Here is a 13,642-nt window from a genome sequence, read left to right on the forward strand (position 1 = left end):
TAGCCATCCCAGATACCAAAATACAAGCATACTGTACAAGCACTTAAAATGGGAAATGTGACCTTTAAACATAATCTTGGATTAATTTCAGTCACCACAGCATTTGAAGTAAAGTATGATCCAAATGGCCTGTCAAGCATTAATGAGTAATGTTATATAAATAAAAGTGACTTGACTTGACTTCATTTGACTTAATGACATCTAAAACTAATATTCTAATGTTTGCAGAATCTAATATTGATGCACATTATTTATTTGTTTGCATTAACATTATGGTGAACAAAACAACCAAGACAATGGCTGTGTCATTTACAAATGTGTTTAAAAGGGCAGGTTATAGCAGAAGGTAACTTCAAGTTAAAAAGTTAAAATTAGACAACAGATGTGGGTTGTAGAAGAGCAGGTCCTTGAGAAGCGTGGCCTAAACCCCAAAATGTCAGTTTGATAAAATGCCTCAGGCTTTACACTATTTTTAGAACACTAACCACTCAGAAAAGCAACATATGCGCAGTGGCCTAAAATGTAACAGATGACCTACCACTGGCCTGATAAAGTGAACTTACAGAGGTGTTGCTGAAACATACTGTAATGCCAGCAGAGTTAGCAGTTATCATGTACAATTGAAAAAGAGATGCAGACCTTATTTATTCATTCAAAAATGCCCACCCAAAAGTGCACACCCAGGACATGTCTGTGTTTTATAGTTTGGCAGAAAATCGAGCAGAGTTGAGGTTGTTTCCTACAATATGTGACTTACGCAACTCGCAGAGTCTCCAGTCTCCAGAGGGACCGGGCATGAGTGGACACAGCTCCCCCTTCATAGTGCACTGTCCTGAGGAAGAGAGAGGGTCTGAGTTACAGTGCTGACACCTGGGAGCACTGCCTTTAAAAGAGCACGTCAAAAGTGAGTCAGCATATTATTTCTGTTTCACAGACATTGAAGGTTTTTCAAAATCTTTAATTGTCACTTCATTGTCTCAGTTTTAGTTGTCAGGAAATAGTCCTGCTGTAAATATGATCTATTTATAACCATTTCTTCCACGATTCTACCTTCTAAGATTCAGAAACTCTTCTGCTACTGTACATTGTAAATTTGTACAGCCTGGTAATTAGGTCACAGAACATTCATGTGATGAATCCATCTCATCGCAAGGGGTCCTGGGAGGTAAAGCAATACTGTAATTATTCAAAAAGTCAGAGCTCCATCTTGGGAATAGCTTTTGGTCAGAAGAGAGTACATTAAGGCAAACAAGTGAAACCTTCTGTTCAAATCCCAGAGTGGCGTACCTCTCTTTTCTCTTATGCATCTCCTGTAGTAAAATCAGAGCAGCATGCGCCCTACTTTGAAGGTGAGCTACTTAGCTTGGACAAAAAGTGCATCTAAAGTGGACACAATATTGCTAACTTGTTTGAGGGGTGACTTTGCCCCATATAGGCTAACTTGAGTTTGGTCTATTTCATATAAGAAGTCATTTTTTGTTTCCTCACAGTATTGCACAAATTTGACTTGCATTGTACAAACTGTGCATGCACTGTTCCTGTTAAGATTGATTAAACATCATGAGCTGCTAAATTAGTATCAGAGGACTTGAGAGTACACATTCAGGACCTCAGAATATAGCTCTCAATGAGCATTTTGAAATGTGGCATACAATGCAAAGCCAGTTAGACATTTGACATTAGACATAGAGGTTTTAGTCATACAGTGTTTTTTTTTGTTTTTGAGAGAGATGGCAACAGAAGTACAGAAGTAAGCTAAATTAATCCAGACGGATGAGACAGAGAATATCAGCATAATGGAGTAAAAAGTATGTGAAGATTTCCAGAAGCCTTTAGTGTTAACACTGAAGCCACTGTCCTTAAGAGTGGTGCTTTCTAGGACAAGACACAAATCACTGGCTCAGAAATGGCTGAATGCAATCATTAACAGATTGTTTAATTTACCAGAGTGATGGCAATGGACCCTAACAGCACAGGCCAGTATATCCTGTGAGAGAATGTTTGTCCCAATCAGCCTGCCCAGGCCTATATTTAGAAGTAAAGCCTGTAGTCAGGGTGTGAAATGTAAAGGTCAATGTGGATAGTCTGTCTTTGCTTCATTTCTCAGAAGCTAAACTGAAGCAGGAAGTCAGAGCAGCACAATCAGCATCACTCCCTGACCTGTGGTTAATAAAATAAAATGAATCTATCATAACAGGGTCATGATCTCAGCATTTTTCAACAGTAAATATATACTTAGATCATTCCATTGACTACATTATTCTACATTATAATCTAGTTCACTCCCCCTCAATAAATCTGTTAAATGAAAAAATAGCCCACCTATGGCCATGTGCAAAGTACACCCTTCCTTTCATGTTGGTTTGCTAAAATATAACATTGAGGTATAATGTACAAGGCGTCAGTGCCGTCCTCCATTTTGAAATTATAGACAAGCTGTCCACAGCAATAACAACACAGTATGCTTTATCAAGTTGTTCTGTAAACCCTGTCACCAGGAGACGTCCCGAGGAAACCATAAAAGGCAAACACCATGCTGACACCACACAATGGAGGTAGTTTCTCAGCGAGCCCAGAGACTGACCTTCGCTGCTCTTCTCCATGCTCTCCAGATGGCACAGTCAGGCACTCATCCATGTGACCATGGAGCAGGCGCAACACATCTCCTCCAATCAGGAAGCCTAAGCCAAGCAGATGATATAGAAAAAACCTATGTGATCGTCTGTGTTGTTATAGCAGTGGATTTGATGTTTTAGCTGGAGTAAGTACCCTTTCATTGGTAAATCACATATGCACCTAGGTGTATCTGAACATGCATACACCACAAATCATCTTATCTACAGTTTTTCTCAGCTGCTTTGCTACATTTCTCAAATCATCCGTAACATTTTCAAAACAGTGTGTGTATTTATTCAGCAATTCAGCATCACACAATAGCCACGCTTACATGTACATGGACACTTTCGATTATTACATGGACAATTTGATTAGAAACAGAATTACGTCTCAATCAGAATGAAATTTCTCATATAAACATCTCAATTGGGATAAAAAATGCATGATCAGATCAGAATTTTAATCAGAATGAAAGAGGTTGTGTAGTCCGTTCCTATTCCGATTGAAAAGCCATGTATGATCAATCCGATTGCCTGCTGTATGTTCTCAAGGAAATGTAGGCAATAGCTATTCTGATTAAAGATTCTATTGTGCGAGCACCTGATCGAATCGTACATCATGTAAACAGACGGCACAAATATTTCAATTGGAATAGTTTAATTGGAATGACAAAAAAACTGTCCGTGTAAACATGGCTAATGAATTACCTAAAAAACAGTAACTCTCTTAAATTTCTATACTGGTGTTTTCAAACTGAATCAGCCCTTCAAGAGCAGAACTAGCTGGAAGAGGATCTGCTATTGCATTGACTTGTATGACTATTACATTTACTTTGATAGGCCAGTAGGCTACAAAGTCTTTTTGGACTTCTTTTCCCAGCATTTCATCAATGTTTACATGTATATGGGATGTTACAGTAATTATCCTGAATGGGATATAACAGCTCCCATGCATCCCCTCTATAGAGATAAATATGTTTATTTGCTATGAGTCAAGATAGATAGTGGCACTCCAGAGATAAGTCCTACTTGGTTTAGCTATTCGGCAAGTTAATGTGTTTAGCAGAAAAGAAATGAGTTGATATATGAAAGGTTGAAACTAACAATTCCTCCGCAGTATATGCAGATCTTTATCAAACGGAGGTCAGACCCTTCGGCTGATTCGGATATCATGCTAACATGCGGACATTATGTGTGAACGACGACGCACATGAACAGAATCTCCGCTTGGTTGAACAGGTTGAATGTGGTTGAATACGCACACAAACAGAATCTCTGCATGTTCTTCGCTTCATTCAGACACAAGCTCATTTACATAATATCCGTTGGAAATACTAGGAGGGGAGTATTTTAAGTTCGGAGTTTCAAATGTCTGATTATGTTGTTCAGATACACGGCCCAACTGCTTGATATCCACAGAACATGCAGACCTACAACTATGTCTGAAAGCAGCTTATGTGTGCTTGTCAGATAGATATCCACCTTGTGCCACCTCGCTTCCTGAGCAGATAGGGGCCACACTCCAGAGGGTCTGCTGGAAGGCTGCATCCACATGCAGACTGTCGTTCCCATACGACAGGTGCTTGATGGAAGACAAATACAATGATAATGAAAGAAAAAACAGAGAGACAGAGAGAAACAGTTGAAGAATTTTGCTGAGTTGAGGCAAAATTAGGCATTCCAAAGTATAGGAAAATCAAATCGTGTTTGTTTTTCAGCCTCTTGCCTCATGCACACATCACTTATCACTGTGATACAACATATACATATAAGACAAAGATTTTACACGTGAAGTAGCATAATAGTGGCAATAGTGAGGGGCTTACCAAGTAGCGTTCTGAAGAGACACTGACCAGAATGAGGTCATCACCGACGCGCACCTTTTCTCCTTCTGACCGTTGTTTAGAGGCGGGATGAATAGTCCACCAACATGCCTCACCTGTTCACAGAGGATGTGTTTTTGATGGACTGATTAACTGGGATTTGCCATATATAAAAATGTGTTAAAAATGTGTCAGCCAAATGTAATGTAATATAACACTGCAAAGACACACAGGCTAAAGAATAATTAGAATTGTAAGAGTGGTGGAACATGACCCACATGTCATTACAAAACATAGCATCTGACTTCACACATGCCATTAAAAAACCATAGCATCTGACTTAACACATGTCATTACAAAGCCATAGAATCTGACTTAACACATGTCATTACAAAGCCATAGAATCTGACTTAACACATGCCATTACAAAACCATAGCATCTGACTTAACACGTCATTACAAAGCCATAGCATCTGACTTAACACATGTCATTACAAAGCCATAGCATCTGACTGAACACATGTCATTACAAAACCATAGCATCTGATTTAACACGTCATTACAAAGCCATAGCATCTGACTTAACACATGTCATTACAAAGCCATAGAATCTGACTTAACACATGCCATTACAAAACCATAGCATCTGACTTAACACGTCATTACAAAACCATAGCATCTGACTTAACACGTCATTACAAAGCCATAGCATCTGACTTAACACATGTCATTACAAAGCCATAGCATCTGACTGAACACATGTCATTACAAAACCATAGCATCTGACTTAACACGTCATTACAAAGCCATAGCATCTGACTTAACACATGTCATTACAAAGCCATAGAATCTGACTGAACACATGTCATTACAAAACCATAGCATCTGACTTAACACGTCATTACAAAACCATAGCATCTGACTTAACATGTCATTACAAAACCATAGCATCTGACTTAACACGTCATTAAAAAACCATAGCATCTTGACACGTCATTACAAAGCCATAGCATCTGACTTAACACATGTCATTAAAAAACCATAGCATCTGACTTAACACAGAAAGAAAACGGCACACAGTGGGCCCGATTTCCATCATCCTAAGATTGCTTGTTATATAACCACAATATGCGGACTCGGCAGAACTGGAATCTACACTTGATAACTTTAGACAGGTTTTGCTATGGAATATCAGGCTAGTATAGTAAGTATTATAGAGGTATTGGCAAGCAGACCTACCTGTTGTGTCCTCCTGCAGACCTACATCAAATGCTAGTTTATCTGTTGAGGACCGTGATGTTGATAAACAGCACAGGTACTGAACAGAAAGAAAGAACACATGAGAGAGGAAGAGCCTGAGGGTTAGATAAGTGACAGATTTGAAATACTGTTGGCTGGATAAAAATGAAAAATAGAAAACTCACCATTCCACTATACGAGTGTCTAAGGAGAACCGCATGTCCATAAAGTAAAGTACGATGTCCCCCACCCTGGGCAGTCTGATCACACATAAACACAGACACACACAGTCACGTACACGCACACATGACACATTTTACTACAATGAAACTACTACTACAATGAAATCCACAGACATCCACAGACCCATTCTTATTAAGTACTAATGTGAGTTCTTTTGAAAGTCCTTGACGTGTATAATTCATATTTATAACCCCTCAAAATTAAACATTTAATTCCGGTCTTCATAAAAAAAAGACACTCACATGGAAGTCAAACAGATACATACAAATGGCTCTGAAACTTCAAAACCACAAATAAAACTACAAATTATACTTTATTATGAACTAATCGATACAACAGAATAATTTGTCCACCACAAAACTAAACCACCACAAAAGGTGGTGGGAAAGTAGGAGAGCTCAGATATGCTGACAATGCAACTTCAATTGTTTTCAGGGGCACTCACACTTGTTGACAACTGTAGAAAACAAACGGTGCATGTACACATACACACTCACAAGCATAAATATATAGCAGGGCTAATCAACTTCAATACCAAGTGGGCCTTTGAAGGCCTTCCAAAATATGGTGTTGCTAAACTGATTTTATAAGAGACATGCATTCATGAGTATCCAGCTACATTTAATAAGTTCAGTTAAATATATTCACAAACACTGAATGTGTTGGACCTTCCTTTATTCTGAGATCAATAGGCTCTCAAAACAATTCAAAACAGAAAAGGTGCTAATAGAGCAGGTCCATATAAATTATTTGTCAAACAAACCAGTAAAACAGTATCATGGGATGGAATATAACATTCTTACCTAACCTCTGTCATAGCTTGTACTTTTAAAAGAAACCATTGAAACAGTAGGCTATCCTGACAAACAGCATTTAATGCCTCGATGAAGTCATAGAATTTGTTTACATTGCCGTCAACATCAAATACTTGTCAGTCCATTCCGACTGGATCTGCCTGTTTTCATCATCAATTTTGTTTTTCAGAGTTTTATTTGACAGAGACATGGTTAGCATTAGGCTACTGCTGCCAACGTGTGGATTCCTGTGTTATAGGTGCGTTCGTAAATTGCCACTCCAGGCACTCTGAGCACAGTCTGAAACTTTTGAACCGTGCCTTTTTCAGAGTGTCAGATTTATGAACGCACCCATCTGACAGCCCAGTGTGACAGGTGCGAGCTGCGTGACATTGTTCACTTTGCTGTCGTTTTATTGTATTGATAGCATAGTCATGAAAGCCAGATTTGAAGGCAGTGTGCGGGCGGGCTGCAGCTACGATCCAACGGGCTGCATCCGGCCCACTGGCCACTAGTTGAATAGCCCTGATATAGAGCATACTGTATGTACACACACACACACACACACACACACACACACACACACACACACACACACAGACACAGACACACACACACACTTAGATGAGAAGGGAGCACTCACCTTCATCATGAATTTCTGATTGCCCATAAATCAAGAGAATAATGGGATTCAGAAAACCAACAAAGAATAACAGCAGTTTAGGATATGTGCTACCACTGGTATGTGTGATGGATTTGACCCAGCTAGGGCAAGAAATCTGGCACTACGGTAGTTATGTGTTGCACAGTAGGGCAGGCTAAAAAGGTAAAGCAATAATGCTTTAAAAATGACAAAATGGCAAAATTAAGTGGAAACGTGGAGCATGGATTGATAAATGAGTGGTAAATGAGGAAAAGGAAGACATACCCATTTTTCCACATCAACTTGCTGAAGAAATGGGAAGCATAAAGGGGAGGAGAAAAGAAGTTGCCTTGATCTTCCAGGGACAAACAGATCAAAACCACTAAAAACACTGCTAAAACTGATAAAGTTAAAGGAGAAATCCAGCACTTTTTCACAAAGATCTCCGTTTCTCGAGGTGACCTAATACTGTCGGTACCAAAAAAAACATGAAAACAATCGGTTTTACCTAGCTCGAGTTGCTACAGCCAACAGCTAACGCACCGTAGCTGCCTGGAAGCTCTAACTCCACAAACTAGCAACTCGAGCTATAGTTGTAGGTAAAACCATTTGTTTTTGTTTTTCCGACAGTACTCAGTGACATTGGAGATCTATGTGAAAAATCACCGGCTTTCTCCTTTAAGAACTGCTTGAGAAATCTGGTGGTTATACTCACAAGTGACCTAACCTTGCAGTGTGTAGGCCTACTGCCACCACACTGCCTCTTCACTGGAGGCTACAGGTCATTCTTAAAAGTGTACTTCAATTATTAATCTGATGGATGTCTTTCAACATTCATAAAGGAAGAGAATAAAGCCTGATTTATGCTCCCTTTTTGTGCAAATATCTACCGGTATCTGCAAATATCTACCGGTATCTGTCTGTTTCAAATGTTGCTCTGTCTCGTCCATATATGTAAGTTCTGAGAAAATGTGCAAAGATGGACAAACAAATTCAGAGTATGGATGGAAGGCTTAGTAAATTAGTCTTAATAAATCACTGCTTCACATAATAATCATCATCAAAACTGTACACCTTTCCTCTTCAGGGAAGTCTCCCTTGGTCTAATCCTCTGTCCATGCCAATATGGAGTGGGCCTTGAATAAATAACGTATAGTGCTTATCGCTTTACATATTAGGGACATGAGATCAGAACATTATGTGCCTCAAGCTGCATTTGAAAGGCAAGGACCTAAGAGAGAGACTTACAAGATAGGAGAGAGACAGTGGATGGGGGTGAGAAGGAGTGAGTGAGAGAGAGAAAGAGGAGAGAAAGAGATGGACTGTGGAGGAAAGGCAATAAAGTAAATGAGGCATGAGGCAGAGTGTCAGGGTTAGAAATGGCTAAGAGACAGGAACAAACACGACAGAGAAGCAGAGAGAAAAAAGTTCTGACTCTCTGAGGATAGAACCGTGGAAGACACTGTATTTTCTACTGTCTTCTTCCCTTGTGCTGCTGTGTGATAATGGAGCTTGATGTCTGCCTGTATGGCCAGCTGGATAAGGAGGGAGCTGTACTCCGGAGCTCTGGCATTGTGTGATCTCATTACTGGAGGTCCCTGCATGAGGGATTACACGTCATCAGCAAAATGCATTTACCTATCTGACCTGCATTGGACCGCAACACTTGCACTTCAGGAAAGAGGTGATGAAAAACTGTTTAAGCTCATTGTAAATCTGATTACACAGAGAAAGGAGAAGAGAGATCTAGGACTTCATCCTTTAATCTGAGTATTTTTTTCTGTTGCATTACCCAACATAACTTGCTTGAGCTTCCTGCTACCAAATGGCCTGAGTAAACTACATTGGCAATAAGAGTGCAAATGTGAAGGCTATGTGGCTCTACACTAAATATTCTAAAATTACATTTGTGCACTGTCCATAGAAAAATGTTCAAGTAAAAAGATAATTTATTGAATGTTATAAATGCTGAATGTTGTTGATGCAGACGTGTCCAATGAGCTCACTGGAGAACGGTCCTACTCAAACACATTTATTCCCAACTGTGTTAGCTGGTTAAGGGAAAAGGAACAATCCCACACTAATGTAAGGTCAGCAAAAGCTCTGTGGCAGCCATTATTGCAGCTCAGCATTTCATAGTGAAATGTCTAGTATGGCATAGAACAGTCAACTACAGGATGCAGCAACAACATAGCTATAACACTGCTTAATGAAGCACTGAATCTGTGACTGGTAAAATTCATTTAAATCTGGTAATAAATAAATAAATAAATAAATAAATAAATACATGCAACAAACGACAGGCTTAACATTACTTTGATTATATGTCTTAAAATTATGGAAGTCTAGAAGAACCTTAAAAGAAATTCTCTCCAGAGCATAACACCATGAAAAGAATTCACACCTCAAAGGGTTATAGAGTGTCATCCTGTCATCCAGTTTCATAGTCTCTAGCTTGTATAAAATAATAAATAATAAAGTGTCCTTTATATTATAGTGTCATTTTTCATTTTCCCCAATTGGCTCCACTGCATGTTTTACTATGTCCATTTTGTATACTTTGTATACAATTGAATGGTTATAGCATATTTGAATGTGTGAAAGCTCTAACTCAATCATGTGTGTGATTGCATTTTCTTGGCTCATGTCCTGTAGCTCTCTGCTGAACAAGGTTCACTATGCCAAATATTCAACTCTCAGATCTATGTTGAGAGGGAGTCATGTTGAGATATTAGTTCATGGTTGAACGCTGGAATTCCAGGTAAATAACATAAAAAAGTATGTTATTTCACCATATGGGTTAAGGAAAATGAGTTTATGAGATGTTTAAGTTTCATGCCAGGTGATGACTAAATATTTAGCAAAAGCTGCAAACAAGACATCATTGTAGCTATGTTGTGTTCCACACAACAATGTGGAGACAGAGAAGACGTGGCACACATATCCTGCACAAGCTCAACAAACAGACAGCTACCTTCCCAAATCACCCCATTCACATTCAATCTTCAGACAAAATGCTAAATGTATTGCTCAAAATGGGTTACTCATGTCGTCTATATTCATAAATCAATTAATAACTTACATTTCATGAATTGTGGGGAGAAATAGAGCCCATGTGTAAAGATAATTCCCAACAAATGTAAAGATGTACATTTTAACACTGTAGTGGTGGTTATACAGCAACAACACTGTCACAGTTGTTAGTCAATGGGTTCCCCCTCACAAGATGCGCCACAGACTTTCTGACAGACACACTGCATTATTAGTGTCTGGAAGGAATCAACAACAAATATCTACTGAATAAAGTAGAAATATGCATAGAAATATAAACTTACAAAGCAATCTGTATTTACTTTTGCAGCTACTACTGTAAACTAATGTAAACATTTGATGTCTGCTCCCAGAGGCTGATTTTGCTACCATTCCCAGTTGATCTGCAGGAACACTTGAAGATGACATAGAATGGAAAATAGATTTGACCTTGGCTTTGTTGAATGAGGGGAGTTCGGTGCATGGCCACAAAGTTACGGTGAACCGGAAACACGGTTGTCTCCTCTTTTTCATGAAAATCTCAGACTTTGAAATGACCACTAAAAATGGTCATCCCTCTGATCACTGCCCCCCTCCACATGTTCTGTTACCACTTCCAAGTTGGAGATTTAGCTAGAAGTTGCTTATTGTGAACAGTCTTTGGCTGCAAGGCAGCCAATCAGCGTAAAGCTCAATTCATTATTCATGTGATGCCAGATAAGCATGAGGAGGAGCTAGATATCTGCTAAAATGGGCTGTTTTATTCCCCAGCCAAATTATACGGTTGCAAATAGGCTTGTAAAATAGCATCTGATCATGTTTTGACTGACCGAAGTTGCAAACCTTCTATGTTAGCATCAGAGAACAAGGTCAAATACTCCATTCATCCATTCTAGGTCATTTGTAAGGTCATACCTATACATCATACTTCTCTCAGACACTGATCAACACCTATCTACTCTCTGTAGTCTCTGCTTGTCACTCTTTCTCTTCTAATCGTATTTATCTGCATTTAGAACACAACCGCTCTGTTTGATGACAGACCCAGAGTACTCACCCCCTCAGCTTTCTCCTCTGTGTTGGCAAGCATCTCTTGAAGGGCGCGAACCGAGAGTGACTGCTCAAGGACGAAGGTACATATAGACAGGTCTGGGGGAACATTCTATGAAGACACAATATAAGAATCAATCAATTATTTTCTTTATGCACATGGTGCTACTGATCAGTGGGGCGTTTCCCAAAACCATAATTGCTAACCTGTTAGCAACTTAGTTGGTTGGCAATGGGAAATTGCATTGTAACCAACAAAGTTGCTAACTTAGCAACTATGGTTTTGGGAAACACACCCCTGAACAGCCACTGAATGACAAGCCATGCCAATCTCATTGTCAAACCGAGCTTGAAATAAACACATCAGGTAGTCATTCCTCTGATATGTAGGGGGATATGTTTAAGGTCAGTATTGTGAAATGTGTCGTTTAAAAATATTTTTTATTGCCAAATAACAAATCAGAAGACGTGATCTGAGCAACTGATCAATGAGCCCATTAACACAATCTTGGTTTTGGCTTTATTTGGGAAATATGAATGATTCAATATAAGTTAAAGTGTTTGGGTGTTGTAGGCTGGTGGCTTTGAATTTTTAAGAGTCAACATACCATTTTCCCATTGTAATTCTGTAATACAAAGGGGAGCAGTTTCCTACAAGGATTAAGTCTGGGCTGAATCTCTACAGTATGTGGGAACCCAGAGCAGTATGTATAGACATGCCAGCAGAGCATGTTATGTCAATCATGTCAAAGATCTTATGAAGTGGGCCCCTCTGTTCACAACACCACCTGAGGATTGAACATTAGCGTCTTTTTGTAGGTCTGCTTCTCTTAAATATACATGTACCTAATTCTCAGGGGCAGTGGTCTAAAATGAGTAAATGTGTATTTACAATATAACACAAACCACTGTCTACTGCAGCATCCTTCAGACTTACCTTTGAATTGGAAGTAGATTCAAGAAAGCAGAGTCTGTTTCCAAAGCCCTCCGCTGCCAGACACAGCTTCTGCTGCTCTTTGTTGATGGTGGCAGAGCACTGCAGCACCACTTCATCATCCTGCACAACAGATAGCACAGCACTCACAATCAACACAAACCTCACACATTGAAACACGCTGTAAGAAGATTAGGAAGATTAGAGTCCTAATGTAATTCCACAACTGGGAGAATATGAGAATATTCATTTGATCTAAAGACCAAGTTTATAGCATATAAATATAGTCTTGGTAAAACAAACTTTGTAATTTGTAAATGGTTTTAAATGTTATACTGTACATCTCAACAAATTGCTTTGCTAAGTCATCAACATTACTAAACTGTTAATTTAGTTTTAATCTAAATACACATAATGTCAATTATAAGTTATTCATGCAAAGCACATCAATATATTTGTGGGTTACTTTATTGCACAATGTCGAACACAGCCAGCTTTTAGTTGCAGATGCATAGTCTTCTTATCCCAAGAGAAGTACTTGACCTCTTCAGCTCTTTGGTGAACATAAAATCAAGACCACTGAGATTACAAAATAATCCCTGAAGTTTCCTGTTGAAACCATGCTACTGCCAACTGTCTATCTTCCCATCACTGTCTCTCAATCCTACCCAGTGATACAGTTCACACAGAAAGTAAGCTTGCATTATACAAATTATCCTATCAGACATAATCAGCTAAGGAAAGGAAAGCTGTAGGTCAATCATCAAAGACATACTGTACTGTACATCCTGAAAAATAATCCCAGTCATAACACAGCACAAATGGAGTCATGAATTAAAATGACCCCCTTCCAATGATGGACCATGGCCCATTAATGTATGAATTACTGTATCAAAATGTTTAAAAAAATCTGTGTACTAACTTGTCTTTTAAAAACAGGGGTATCCAGGCTTGGAATTTCACCATTTTAGCCCAAATAAAATCGCTATTAGTAGGACGCAAAGCAGAACATTGAAAGAAGGGGGCACCAAGGCCATGGCCGTCGTGAAATTCCTACCCTGGGGGTATCACCCAAGTTCAAACACTTATGATCACACTCACATTCAAAGCTGAATACATGGAAACATACAAAAACACATGTGTGCACACACGCACACGCACACACCTCAGCAGAGTGCATGTCAATACCACCGGGAGTGGACAAGAAAAGAACAAAACATCTTCAGTTGGGGTGAGTATGACTTCACTCAGAGCTGCAGCAGTTTATCAGA

At 39.2% G+C, this 13,642-nt stretch overlaps 1 protein-coding gene across 4 annotated transcripts in view; it reads right to left on the reverse strand.

Moving 5' to 3' along the window:
• The window catches only part of ryr2a (ryanodine receptor 2a (cardiac)), a 113,357-nt gene that overhangs the window by 78,314 nt on the left and 21,401 nt on the right, over window positions 1–13,642 (reverse strand). For 2 of the 4 annotated variants that reach the window (XM_042082561.1, XM_042082560.1), the window contains exons 2-11: window positions 12,375–12,494; window positions 11,445–11,549; window positions 7,643–7,663; window positions 7,358–7,372; window positions 5,863–5,937; window positions 5,678–5,756; window positions 4,442–4,554; window positions 4,098–4,197; window positions 2,585–2,681; window positions 758–832 (exon numbers count right to left, since the gene is read on the reverse strand). In XM_042082561.1, coding sequence (XP_041938495.1) covers window positions 758–832; window positions 2,585–2,681; window positions 4,098–4,197; window positions 4,442–4,554; window positions 5,678–5,756; window positions 5,863–5,937; window positions 7,358–7,372; window positions 7,643–7,663; window positions 11,445–11,549; window positions 12,375–12,494 — 800 coding nt within the window. The remainder of the gene's footprint in view (window positions 1–757; window positions 833–2,584; window positions 2,682–4,097; window positions 4,198–4,441; window positions 4,555–5,677; window positions 5,757–5,862; window positions 5,938–7,357; window positions 7,373–7,642; window positions 7,664–11,444; window positions 11,550–12,374; window positions 12,495–13,642) is intronic. The other 2 variants (XM_042082563.1, XM_042082562.1) reach the window with 1 other exon arrangement.

The sequence above is a fragment of the Alosa sapidissima genome, chromosome 24 (genome assembly GCF_018492685.1).
Source record: "Alosa sapidissima isolate fAloSap1 chromosome 24, fAloSap1.pri, whole genome shotgun sequence".
Taxonomy (NCBI): Eukaryota; Metazoa; Chordata; class Actinopteri; order Clupeiformes; family Clupeidae; genus Alosa; species Alosa sapidissima.